The sequence below is a fragment of the Delphinus delphis genome, chromosome 10, assembly GCF_949987515.2.
Source record: "Delphinus delphis chromosome 10, mDelDel1.2, whole genome shotgun sequence".
Lineage (NCBI taxonomy): Eukaryota > Metazoa > Chordata > Mammalia > Artiodactyla > Delphinidae > Delphinus > Delphinus delphis.
The window spans coordinates 8298128-8312023 of NC_082692.2; the positions used below are offsets into that span (position 1 = coordinate 8298128).

Genomic DNA, 13896 nt, shown 5'->3' on the forward strand with positions numbered 1-13896 from the left:
TGCTTGGTGTCCACAGAACCATAAAAAGAAAAGGCTCTTAATTGGTCTTAGGATGTTACCGTCAATGGTTTGAGGCACTTATGCCCACAACAGGGATGGTTTCATCAAGAGAACCATAATGCTTTGGTCAACACCGCCAAGACTGTGTCTTCCCTAGATGCTTCACGTTCATGGGCTCTGCCACCCAGAGGGCTTCTGTGACACCCTGATTCTTTTCACTGCTTCCTTGGCTAACCAACTCCTGTTTACATAGCCTTCATCCAAACAGGCAAGATGCAGCCAATTGGTTTTCTACTCACTAACTACCCCAGGATCTGTGGGGCTGAAGGCTGAGATGCTCCCATACACCTTCTATTTTATACACAGTTGGATAGTTTCTTGGCTCACTTGCACAGCTGGCTAATTATATCCTTCCTGTTGTTGCCAGTTTGTATGCATTTTATCCGTGCATTTTACTAGTTTCACTCTGAAAGCGACCTTATTTCCAAGTTCCTTAAAGACACCTAACTAGCCTGCCTCCACCTTTCCTGCTCCCCACACTGACCACTGATTTGAGTTCAAGCTTTGCCAACAAACCTAATCCCCTCACTGTCTTAATAAGATGGCCATGATATTTCCCCAACTCGCAAGAATAATTTTTTTTTAAAGAAGGGGAGCAGTGAGCATGGAAAATAGAGAATGAGGGACTTCCCTGGTGTCTCAGTGGTTAAGAATCCACCTGCCAATGCAGGGGACATGGGTTCGAGCCCTGGTCCGGGAACATCCCACATGCTGCAGAGAAACTAACCCCATGTGCCCATGTTTTGCAACTATTGAAGCCCACATGCCTAGAGGCCGTGCTCCGCAGCAAGAGAAGCCACTGCAATGAGAAGCCTGTGCACCGCAACGAAGAGTAGCCCCCGCTCGCCACAACTAGAAAAAGCCCGCGCACAGCAAAGGAGACCCAATGCAGCCAAAAAAAAAAAAAGAAAATAGAGAATGAGGTAGAAAGAGTGTAAAATAAAGGCGCATGTAATTAAATTTTGTACTATTTTTAGTATCTGATCTGTAAACCTGGAAATGTGATTGTATTTTGGCTAAAGTAATATAATTGGCACTGCCAGAAATCTAATTCCTATTATTATTGTTACTTGATTTTATGTGATAATGTTTAGAGTAAATCAGCACCATAATTTCCAGCCAAGTGGCTGCTATTATTTTTATTTCTTTTCCCTCCCTTGCTATTATGGTGGTGGAGGGGAGACCTCAGAATGTTAAATAGTTTGACTAAGATTCTTAGAGAAACTAAGAGAACTAATGTGCAGCCTTTAACTCCTCAGTGTCAGATTTCCAGATGAGAATGTTAAAATTCAGGCAAAAAAATCCAGATATAGAACCTGTGTGAAGGTGAAGTCAGAATTTTAAAAAACAGTTGTATAACTAACTGAGTGTTCCATAGACATGCAGATGGTCAGAGGTGTGGCCAAGGTTTACCCAGATTTCCACACGGGAGTTCTTTCCACGAGTGAAGCACTGCTCTCCAGACAACTTTCAGAACCCGACAAGGAGACCAACCTTCCCTGGGCCCACTTTCTCATTCTTCTCCAGGTGTTTTTTGGAAGGCTCTGTGTCTTCTCATGTTCGATTTCAACCATGAGGAGGACATCAAGGCGTCTTTTCCGCGAGACAATGTGATGGTTGTAAACCAGGCTGGCACCATCCAGAATTTCTCTTCCTATAAACTCCGTGTCTCCACCCTTTAAGTTCTCTTGACAGAACCAAGTACAAAGCACAAGCCCTAATAGGTGACTTTGGCCTCCGAATAAAGCATTACATGGTATTCTGCTTCTATTTTTCTTGACTTTCTGCAAAGTAATTTTATATCCCTAAGGAGCCAAGAGGCATTTCCTGTAATTAGGGTTGAGACCGGCACTTGCTCCCTGAAACAGTCATCTGTCCAGCTCTCAGACTGAGGGGACTGTGCTGGAATTGTGGGTTCAGAGCAGGGTGGTCATAGTCTTCCTCACGCTGGAGTCCTGGATAGAAGGTTCTAGAAACAATGCTCCAGCTTTATCTTGAGATTTTATGAGTCCTTTTTCACATTAATTGGAAGCAAGAGGAATGGGTAGGAGGCCTCTTGGCCAGCACTGAACTGAGCTGTCACTGATTAGCTGTGTGTAGCTTATGTTCTCTGGGTCTTCGTTGCCTTAACTGAAAAAAAACTTGAAAGGATTGAAAGCAAGGGGCATTTAAGGACTCTCTGAGGCAAACACTACTATCATCTTTGCGCTTCTTAGTTCTCAGCCTTCTTTGGGCCAGTAGCATGCTGGTAGAAGCAATTTACTCCACTTTCCCGGCCTGCTCCCTAAAAGGTCCCACACCGTCTCTCTTCTTATCTAAGCTGCTGGAAGGGAGAGACCCTGAGATGTTAGGGCCACATGGTGGAAAACCCAGATTCCTGAAGAGAGCTGCCCAAGAAAGCCACGGACTATCACAGGAGAGAGGGCTGAACTGTATTGTGCTAAACCACCAAAATTACAGGGTTTACTTGTTACAGCAGCTCACTGCAACGCTACGCTGACTAGTGTGTTCTTCCAGCTCTGTTGTGTCTGAGGAATGGCAAGTATAGGACAGAGGCAGAAAGAGATGTGAACATGGGAGGGACGCACTAGATGTAAACCTACTGTTTCCTTGGATGTCATTCTCAAGGATGCTTCTCTCAAAGAGCCAGTGAAAAGACAGAGAGGGCTGTGGATAATACTTAAAGCACAGGGGATGCATGGTTCTTTATGGTGTAACGGTGACTCTGTGTGTGTTACAAGGCCCTGGTCAAACCCGGAGAAATATTTTTAAAAAGAGAATAAACGACGATTGTGGGAAAATGACGACAGAAACCTCCTTCATCAATAAGAGAACTCAGAATAGGGCTAAGGACAAAAAGCTCACTGATTCCCACACTCGTGATGTTTGTGTGGAGATGGTGAATATAGAGTCACCTCAGACTTCTTAGTGATTGTGGTATTTTTGTTGTGTTCTTCTAGAACTTTTTTTTTTGTCCTATGGAAAGTGATTAGGTCTGGGTGGCTACTGATCATTTGGGGAAAACAGACTGTTCTTCCCATGTTCTTAGTCTAATCTCTTTTCAGAATGGATTCCCACAGATAGCGTTTTCATCTTATTTTTACTGAGCGAAAGTACCATTTTCAAGAAACCCCCAAAGCTTCATATTTTCGAATAAATGGGACCTCTCTATGGGAAAAGAAAGCCACAGAAGACAGTGGGAAACCACGTGGCCCCGTGTTAAATCAGGGGAAACGTCTGGTAGGGATAAGAAACCTGGTCCAAGCTCAGGGGTCACTTTCTGTGTTCCGGCTCCTGTTTACTTTCTGGACCTAAGTCAGGTGTTTCTTTGACAGTGTAATTTCTGCAGTGCCTCTGGGCTCTGTGATCCATAATCAAACGCAGTAAACCTTCAGCAATCCCATCCAGGGGAGCTCAATTTGACTTGATTTAGATGAGAAAGTTAAATCTCTGACCAGGCATGTTTCTTTGCAGGCACAGCGACTCTTACACCTGCAGGACACTTCATCTTGGAATATGCTTCCCATTTTCCAGACAAGCTCAGGGGATCCGCGTCCCCCAATAAAATTCCTGTCTGCACCAAATTGCCTTATAGTAGTGATTTATACCTCGATAAAACTACATCTTGAAAAGGAGAATTGGTTTGATTGTATAACTGACATAATTTATGCATGTTTTAGTTTTGGAATAGACTTGGTATTTATGCAAGGGGGAGAGGTCTTTGTGATGTGATGTGTATTTCCACATTGACAGAACTGGTGACAGTCAGGACAGCGGAAAGAAGTATCCTCAGGCACCTTTAGGTCACACCAGAATTTGAGAAACATCCTCCTTCAAGTTAGGAGATCAAACCTCTCTTTCTGGCTTGTAACCAGTTGTCACCGACTAACTATCTGCTGAAAGAAAGGGAAGGGGGCAAATGCTTTTTGGATCACTTCTTTGTATGAAACATTATGCTACACGCTCTAAGTATACATTTTTTATTTAAATCTTTCAACAGTCTAACAAAGTTGGCATTATTACCCTCATTTTGCAGAGGAGAAATCGGAGGTTGAGAGAGGGTAAGAAATGTTAGTAAATAGTGGGGCAGAGATTTGAACCCAGATCTTTCTGGCTCCAAAGAGCATCCATCCTTTTCCCACTAAGCCACTCACTCACTCACCATCCTGCTCGGCTTCCTCTACGTGTCCAGAATTGGGCTCAATGTTTTAGGGTTCAGAATAGGTCACCTTTTAACCTACTTAGAGACCTAATGAGAAATTTCTTAAGAAGATGATGGTAAATTCTTCCATGCACTTAGGGAACTTCTGTTCACGTGTATGGCTGTGGACACTGCAGTGCACTGACCAGAAGCCCCACTTGAGACCGAGCCATCATTCTGTCAACGTCTGAAGACTCGGCCACTGGCAGCTCTCCACCGAGCCCTCCTGAGATCGTCCTCAACCGAAGACAGCCTCTCAGGCAGGTCATGCCTCCTCCCTGGGGCAGCCCACGTCCTGTGACTAGTCGACCCCTTTGCCTTGGTTCCGGACAAGTCTGAAGGGCCACCCCAGAGGGTCTGTGTGATGAGCCGGGGCCTCTATTGTGACGGCACTGCGGTCCAGCTCTCCCTCTGCTTAATCCTGCTTCCTTTGCTGCTCGTATGTGTTCCTGAGAGCACTCCCTGTAACCCCTTGCACACCAGTCTCCATCTTTCCAGAGTTTGCTTCTCTGGGAACTCGACCTGTGAGGTTGTTAAATCAAATTTGTCCTGTGGATAAATAATGCTTATGTTTAGTCAATTAATGGGCTCATGTCCCCCTCCAAATTCATAGGTTGAAGTCCCAACTCCCCATATCTCAGAATGTGACTGTGTCTGGAGATAAGGTCTTTAAAGAGGTGATTCAGGTTAAATGAGGTCGTTAGAGTGGATGCTACTCCAATAAGACTGGTGTCCTTATAAGAAGAGATCAGGACACAGGCACACACAGAGGGGAGACCGTGTGAGGACACGGGGAGAAGACAGCCAACTACCGGCCAAGGAGCGAGGCCTGAGAAGAAACCACACCTGCTGACAGCTTGACCCTGGACTTTCTGCCTTCAGAACGGTAAGAACATACAGTCCTGTCGCATCCCCTGGGCTGCAGAGCTCTGTAATGGCGGCCCCAGCAGACTCATAAAGGCAGATTTCGAGGCGCTTCTTCGTTTCCGTCCCTATTCTTCCATCTTTATGCTCAAGGAACACCCAGAAATCTGAACAGGTTAAACGGTCTTTTAGATGCAAGGAGGTAAGGTAATAAGTCTCAGTAGACAGTTTTCATATTCTCTAAAATATGTCGAAATAATCTTTTTTTTTTTTTCTTTTTTTTTTTGCGGTACGCGGGCCTCTCACTGTTGTGGCCTCTCCCGCTGCGGAGCACAGGCTCCGGACGCGCAGGCTCAGCGGCCATGGCTCACGGGCCCAGCCGCTCCGCGGCATGTGGGATCTTCCCGGACCGGGGCACGAACCCGTGTCCCCTGCATCGGCAGGCGGACTCTCAACCACTGCGCCACCAGGGAAGTCCGAAATAATCATATTTTTAAATCGGTGTAAGAGGAGTATGTGAACGACCGCATTTCGTTGCATTTCCCTTTTAGGACAGTCATCAGAAGCCTGTAAGTCCTCCGTGTGACACCTGTGTCGGGCCTGGAGTGAACTTATATTTCGTGGGAAAAGGACACCATTTTCAAGTTCCGTCAGTCAGCACTTTTCTGGCCCTCTGTGAAGCAAGGGGTCAGCGTGGCTTTTCTTCTTTAGGTACTCCCTAACAGACCATGTCCACTGCCAGCTTCCTGCCTTCGTACAGAGGGGAAGACTAAGGAATGCCAAAGAAAATGCTTTGCAGTTTAAGACATTTTTCTTTCAGTTTTTCCAAGCCAGCCTTTGTATCTTCCCCAGCAGTGCATCAGGGAACGTTTAACTACAAGCTTTCTAAAAATGAAACAAAAAGAAGCTGCAGATTCCTGTGGTGTAAACACCCCCATTATGGCTGGCATCAGGCTACCGAGGTGGGAGTGCACCGTGGGTCTGCGGGCCGGACCAGCTGCCTTCACATGTGCCGATTCCCGCTGTACGGCAGAAGAAGGTCGTCCGCTGGCGACCCTCAGCTGGCCCTCCAGGTGGCCCTCCAGGTGGGGCCTGTGTTCTCCACTTTCTCCTCAGGGCTTGACATTTTCATGGTTACCTCAGGGCTTGCTGTTATTTGCGGAGCTTTTTTTGTAAGGGGCTTTCTTTTAAGAGTATCTATGAATGGAGCACAGGTTTCCCCAAATGATGTTTCTGGCCATGGACTCACGGTGTCTCCATTGCTTCTCCTAGAACCAGAAAACCGCAGCCCGAGGGGTCTCAGGAGAACAGCCACGTCAGCCTAAGGTCGACTCTTAAAGGCCCATTCTCTCTCCAGGCCTTTCCTTACTCTCTGCTTCCCCCATCTTCCCCCTCTAGTGGTTTCCTTTAGCTGCAGAGACTGTTTTTTCTTCTGTGCTCTGGAGCTCCAGGTCTCATTGGAGGGCTTGGTTTGTGCCAAACACAACTCTTAAGCTATTTACATACTTCATCACCAAAACATCCCCTCAAGGTAGGTGCTATTCTCACCCCCATTTTATAGATGAAGAAACTGAGGCACGGAGAGGTTAAGTAACCTGTCCTACTACTGTCAGTGGCAGGGCTGGGATTCAAATCTGGCAGTATGGCTTCACAGCCATAAGTTTAACCAGCACACTGCCCCACAAAGAGCAGTAGGAATATAGCCTTAGGAAGCGCTGACAACTGGGAATAAATGCTCCTTTTTAATAGGAGATACTAGCAATTGCCCAATAGTTACATTCTACGTAGTCTAGTATACAGTTACATGTAAGTGTGTGTGTGTATAATGAGGGAAACACTACCCAGAAGGGATGGAATTAATGATCTTAAAGGACCCTTGGACTCTGAACATAGATAATTCCAAAGCAAATTGAGGATTCCAGGAGGTAGGACTGTCCGGTTTTCAGGTCTAGGGCACCAAAAGTGGAGAAGCAACATGTATTTGAAATACCACGGAGCTAATATTCACTGCAGGGACTCAAATGAAATGAAATACTGACTTGCTTTAGAGAATGCTATCTCCCCTCCCTCGCTCTCCCTCTCTCTCTCCCTCTTCCTTCCTTCCTTCCTTCCTTCTTTCCTTCCTCTGCTTTTTTCTCAGTTTAGTAAAACTGGCTGAGTAGGTATAAAAAAATGAGAAGAGGTGATATTTGTTTCTCCAAAGAAGATATACAGACTGCCAACAAACACATGAAAGAATGCTCAACATCACAAATCATTAGAGAAATGCAAATCAAAACTACAATGAGATATCATCTCACACCAGTCAGAATGGCCATCATCAAAAAATCTAGAAACAATAAATGCTGGAGAGGGTGTGGAGAAAAGGGAACACTCTTGCACTGCTGGTGAGAATGTGAATTGGTACAGCCACTATGGAGAACAGTATGGAGGTTCCTTAAAAAACTAAAAATAGAACTACCATACGACCCAGCAATCCCACTACTGGGCATATACCCTGAGAAAACCATAATTCAAAAAGAGTCATGTACCATAATGTTCACTGCAGCTCTATTTACAACAGCCAGGATATGGAAGCAACCTAAGTGTCCATCAACAGATGAATGGATAAAGAAGATGTGGCACATATATACAATGCAATATTACTCAGCCATAAAAAGAAACGAAATTGAGCTATTTGTAATGAGGTGGACAGACCTAGAGTCTGTCATACAGAGTGAAGTAAGTCAGAAAGAGAAAGACAAATACCGCATGCTAACACATATATATGGAATTTAAGGGAAAAAAAGACATGAAGAACCTAGGGGTAAGACAGGAATAAACACACAGACCTACTAGAGAACGGACTTGATGATATGGGGAGGGGGAAGGGTAAGCTGTGACAAAGTGAGAGAGTGGCATGGACATATATACACTACCAAACGTAAAATAGATAGCTAGTGGGAAGCAGCCACATAGCACAGGGAGATCAGCTCGGTGCTTTGTGACCACCTGGAGGGGTGGGATAGGGAAAGTGGGAGGGAGGGAGACGCAAGAGGGAAGAGATATGGGAACATATGTATATGTATAACTGATTCACTTTGTTATAAAGTGGAAACTAACACACCATTGTAAAGCAATTATACTCCAATAAAGATGTTAAAAAAAAAAGAAGTTAATATTCACACTGAATGACTTGAGGAATCACAAATAAATGTAATCTGCTCCAGTTTGAATTCATACTTTGGTTTGGTTGAAGCCTCAAAATGGCCAATTCTGTGACAGATTTTTGTCATAGAATCCTAAGACTAGGAGGAATTTTTAAGGGATCATTACTTTAAAACACTACAGTGATATGACAATCTTACTGGTTTTTAAAGGCTTCCAGGAAAATCCTTTTATTACTTACCAAAATGTTTTAAGAAAACATTTGTCATTTTGCGTAACTTACAGCCTTTCTCTGTAAATGAAATAGGGCCCTGTTTGGATTGACGGGGCTGCCTGGTGCTTTCTGATTTATGTTGGTGGTTAGTTCTCCACGTGACACACACAACGGATTACTGATCTCAACACATAAGGGAATTAACTTTCTTTCTGTCAAGCACAAGTTACTTTATGTGCACTTTCTCATTTCATCCTCAAGACAATCCTTCTATCACCATTTTATAAATTTGAAAACAGAGTTTCAAAAGCTTCCAGGAAGTGGCTCACACTCACATAGGAGAGAGGCTAAAGCCAGTTCTGTTCCCAAGGTCACCGCGCGAGGCCCCGCCGCCCGTCTCCAATAGAAGGCAATTAATAGGTGCAATTACACATCACTTCTCCTACTTAGCTTCCATGAAACCTTTAGGAAACCTTGGTCCGATAGGAGAGGTGACTCTTTTAACCCTAACCTCCACCCCAGGCCAAGGTGGTTTCCTTGGGGAATGGCTGAGCGGAAAAGGAATGGTTCAGAGATGACTGGCAGACAGAGAAAGGAGGCACCAGAGAACTGGCTATCGGTAACCTAGGTGATCAGCTTTTGGAAGTTCAGAACTGTAACCTCCAGACCTGGGCACTAGTTACACTAGCTGGAACATTCTACCTCTATCCCACAAGACTGCTTCCCCTGAGATTTCTGAATGGAAGAGGATTTCCCGTGGGCATCAGCATCCCCATGTAAAAAGATTCACCTAACAGAGCAAAATCTGGTGGCCTAAAATCAACCTTTCAATTTCAAGTGTTAGTTGCAGTCCTGGGTGGGAAAGGAATGCCATTTGTATTACTGTTTCAAAGGAATTTGTCTGAGTTGAGTTGCACGAAAGAGACGCACACGAAATGCCTGGTGTTTTCATCACTACTCACCCTTGCCCACATTTTCCCAGGTGCTTCTGTCTGTTACGCCAAGGAATGTTGGAGCTCTGGGTCTTGAAAAGGACAATTCCAGTGTTTGAGTCGGCTGACCAGGTTCTTCTTTCTCATAACTCTGCTTAAGGAATACACGATGTTCTCAGGCCAGTGTATGACATTAAGGAATTCACAGCTTCCTGAGGCTGAAAAGAGAAGTTAAAAACAGTGGGTAGGGACTTCCCTGGTGGTGTAGTGGTTAAGAATCCGCCTGCCAATGCAGGGGACATGAGTTTGAACCCTAGTCCAGGGAGATCCCACATGTCGCAGAGCAACTAAGCCCGTGAGCCACAACTACTGAAGTCCGTGCACCTAGAACCTGTGCTCCCCAACAAGAGAAGCCACCGCAATGAGAAGCCCGCGCACCACAGAGCAGCCTCCGCTCGCCGCAACTAGAGAAAGCCCACGCGCAGCAATGAAGACCCAACGCAGCCTGTAAACAAAACAAACAAACAAACAAGACACAGTGGGTAGACTCTGGCAGAGGCTGAGATGCTTTTCATCACTTAAGGGTGGCATCATAGCAGCTGGAAAAGCCAAATCTATATTAATGGAAGCCATCAGTTATTCACGCAGCCAAGGATAACATTTGTGGAGCTCATACTATGCATTAGCTGGAACTTTGAAGATGCATAAAGTATGGTCCCGTCCTCAAGGAGCCCACAGTCTAGGAAGGCAAACCAAACAGTACAGTCCTGTAAAACGTTACAGCAACTCTGGCAGAATACTAAGTGGGTCTGGTGAAGGCTCGAAGGAGGGAGAAGGTAAACTTTGGGTGGAGTCTTAAGTGATGGGTAGATGTCTGTCAGGTGTTTCTTACTGGGGCAAAATGGTAGAAATGAGTGATCTTTCACTGTCTGTAATCTACAACGTTAGTCCTCCTATTGATTTAACCTGTTTTCCTACCCCTCCACCCCACTGCCTCATCATCCTCCTTTAAACTCATCTAATATGTTGCCACTTTGATAATCTTGAAGCCACCAAATGTGCCTGGCTCCACTTCTCAGCAGCAGTTTGTGAAGGTCCCTGGAGCCATACATGTTTCTTGTTTCCCAAAAATGAGGAAAACTGGCACTTTGGCAATGTGGCCTTTAAACAGCTTAGATGCAAAGCTCAGAAATTAGATTGGGAAAAAATATTGCCTGGGCTTTTGGTTGGTTAGTACTGGCCAGTTTTTCACTTCCCCTTCATCATCTCTCAGCCATAAGGTTCAGTTTTGGGATGAGGTGTGTATCTTTATGGACCGTAGTTGAAATATATATTCTTAGAGGACTTCCGGGAAGATGACGTAAGAGTAAGACGCGGAGGTCACCTTCCTCCCCACGGATACACCAGAAACACATCTACACGTGGAACAACTCCTACAGAACACCTACTGAACGCTGGCAGAAGACCTCAGACCTCCCAAAAGGCAAGAAACCCCCCATGTAACTGGTTAGGGCAAAAGAAAAAAATAAACAAAGACAAAAGGATAGGGACGGGTTCTGCACCAGCGGGAGGGAGCTGTGAAGGAGGAAAAGTGTCCACACACTAGGAAGCCCCTTCTCGGGCGGAGACTGCGGGTGGCGGAGTTGGGGAGCTTCGGAGCCGCGGAGGAGAGCACAGCAAAAGGGGTGCGGAGGGCAAAGCGGAGAGATTCCCGCACAGAGGATCAGGGCCGATCGGAACTCACCTGCCCGAGAGGCTTGTCTGCTCACCCGCCGGGGCGGGCGGGGCTGCGAGCTGAGGCTCGGGCTTCGGTCGGAGCGCAGGGAGAGGACTGGCGGCGTGAACACAGCCTGAAGGGGGTTAGTGTGCCATGGCTAGCCGGGAGGGAGTCCGGGGAAAAGTCTGGACCTGCCGAAGAGGCAAGAGACTTTTTCTTCCCTCTTTGTTTCCTCGTGGCGAGGAGAGGGGATTGAGAGCGCTGCTTAAAGGGGCTCCAGAGACGGGGGCGAGCCGCGGCTAAAAGTGCGGACCCCAGAGACAGACATGAGACGCTAAGGCTGCTGCCGCCACCAAGAAGCCTGTGTGCGAACACAGGTCACTATCCACAACCCCCTTCCGGGAGCCTGTTCAGCCCGCCACTGCCAGGGTCCCGGGATCCAGGGACAACTCCCCCGAGAGAACGCACGGCGCGCCTCAGGCTGGCGCAACGTCACGCCGGCCTCTGCAACGTCACGCCGGCCTCTGCAACGTCACGCCGGCCTCTGCCGCCGCAGGCCCGCCCCGCACTCCGTGCCCCTCCCTCCCCCCCGGCCTGAGTGAGCCAGAGCCTCCGAATCAGCGGCTCCTTTAACCCTGTCCTGTCTGAGCGAAGAACAGACGCCCTCTGGCGACCTACACGCACAGGCGGGGCCAAATCCAAAGCTGAGCCCCTGGGAGCTGTGAGAACAAAGAAGAGAAAGGGAAATCTCTCCCAGCAGCCTCAGAAGCAGCGGATTAAAGCTCCACAATCAACTTGATGAACCCTGCATCTGTGGAATACATGAATAGACAACCAATCATCCCAAATTAAGGAGCCGTGTGGATGAAAGGCTCTTGGTGCTGCAGCCAGGAGTTAGTGCTGTGCCTCTGAGGTGGGAGAGCCAACTTCAGGACACTGGTCCACAAGAGGCCTCCCAGCTGCACATAATATCAAACGGCGAAAATCTCCCAGAGATCTCCATCTCAACGCCAGCACCCAGCTTCACTCAACGACCAGCAAGCTACAGTGCTGGACATCCTATGCCAAACAACTAGCAAGACAGGAACACAACCCCACCCATTAGCAGAGAGGCTGCCCAAAATCATAATAAGTCTACAGACACCCCAAAACACACCACCAGACGTGGACCCGCCCACCAGAAAGACAAGATCCAGCCTCATCCACCAGAACACAGGCACTAGTCCCCTCCATCAGGAAGTCTACACAACCCACTGAACCAACCTTAGCCACTGGGGACAGACACAAAAAACAACGGAACTACGAACCTTCAGCCTGCAAAAAGGAGACGCTAAACACAGTAAGATAAGCAAAATGAAAAGACAGAAAAACACACAACAGACGAAGGAGCAAGATAAAAACCCACCAGACCTAACAAATGAAGAGAAAATAGGCAGCCTACCTGAAAAAGAATTCAGAATAATGATAGTAAAGATGATCCAAAATCTTGGAAATAGAATAGACAAAATGCAAGAAACATTTAACAAGGACCTAGAAGACCTAAAGATGAAACAAACAATGATGAACAACACAATAAATGCAATGAAAAATACTCTAGATGGGATCAATAGCAGAATAACTGAGGCAGAAGAACGGATAAGTGACCTGGAAGATAAAATAGTGGAAATAACTACTGCAGAGCAGAATAAAGAAAAAAGAATGAAAAGAACTGAGGACAGTCTCAGAGACCTCTGGGACAACATTAAACGCACCAACATTCGAATTATAGGGGTTCCAGAAGAAGAAGAGAAAAAGAAAGGGACTGAGAAAATATTTGAAGAGATTATAGTTGAAAACTTCCCTAATATGGGAAAGGAAATAGTTAATCAAGTCCAGGAAGCACAGAGAGTCCCATACAGGATAAATCGAAGGAGAAATACGCCAAGACACATATTAATCAAACTGTCAAAAATTAAATACAAAGAAAGCATATTAAAAGCAGCAAGGGAAAAACAACAAATAACACACAAGGGAATCCCCATAAGGTTAACAGCTGATCTCTCAGCAGAAACTCTGCAAGCCAGAAGGGAGTGGCAGGACATATTGAAAGTGATGAAGGAGAAAAACCTGCAACCAAGATTACTCTACCCAGCAGGGATCTCATTCAGATTTGATGGAGAAATTAAAACCTTTACAGACAAGCAAGAGCTGAGAGAGTTCAGCACCACCAAACCAGCTCTACAACAACTGCTAAAGGAACTTCTCTTGGCAAGAAACACAAAAGAAGGAAAAGACCTACAATAACGAACCCCAAACAATTAAGAATATGGGAACATACATATCGATAATTACCTTAAATGTAAATGGACTAAATGCTCCCACCAAAAGACACAGATTGGCTGAATGGATACAAAAACAAGACCCATATATATGCTGTCTACAAAAGATCCACTTCAGACCTAGAGACACATACAGACTGAAAGTAAGGGGATGGAAAAAGGTTTCCATGCAAATGGAAACCAAAAGAAAGCTGGAGTAGCAATTCTCATATCAGACAAAATAGACTTTAAAATAAAGACTATTAGAAGAGACAAAGAAGGACACTACATAGTGATCAAGGGATTGATCCAATTAGAAGCTATAACAATTGTAAATATTTATGCACCCAACATAGGAGCACCTCAATACATAAGGCAAATACTAACAGCCATAAAAGGGGAAATCGACAGTAACACATTCATAGTAGGGGACTTGAACACCCCACTTTCACCAATGGACAGAT

At 45.8% G+C, this 13896-nt stretch overlaps 1 protein-coding gene across 2 annotated transcripts in view; it reads right to left on the reverse strand.

The window, feature by feature from the left end:
• The window catches only part of NEDD9 (neural precursor cell expressed, developmentally down-regulated 9), a 187318-nt gene that overhangs the window by 102573 nt on the left and 70849 nt on the right, over nt 1–13896 (reverse strand). For both annotated transcript variants that reach the window (XM_060023642.1, XM_060023644.1), the window contains one exon: nt 9449–9636. In XM_060023642.1, coding sequence (XP_059879625.1) covers nt 9449–9460 — 12 coding nt within the window. In that variant the 5' untranslated portion in view covers nt 9461–9636. The remainder of the gene's footprint in view (nt 1–9448; nt 9637–13896) is intronic.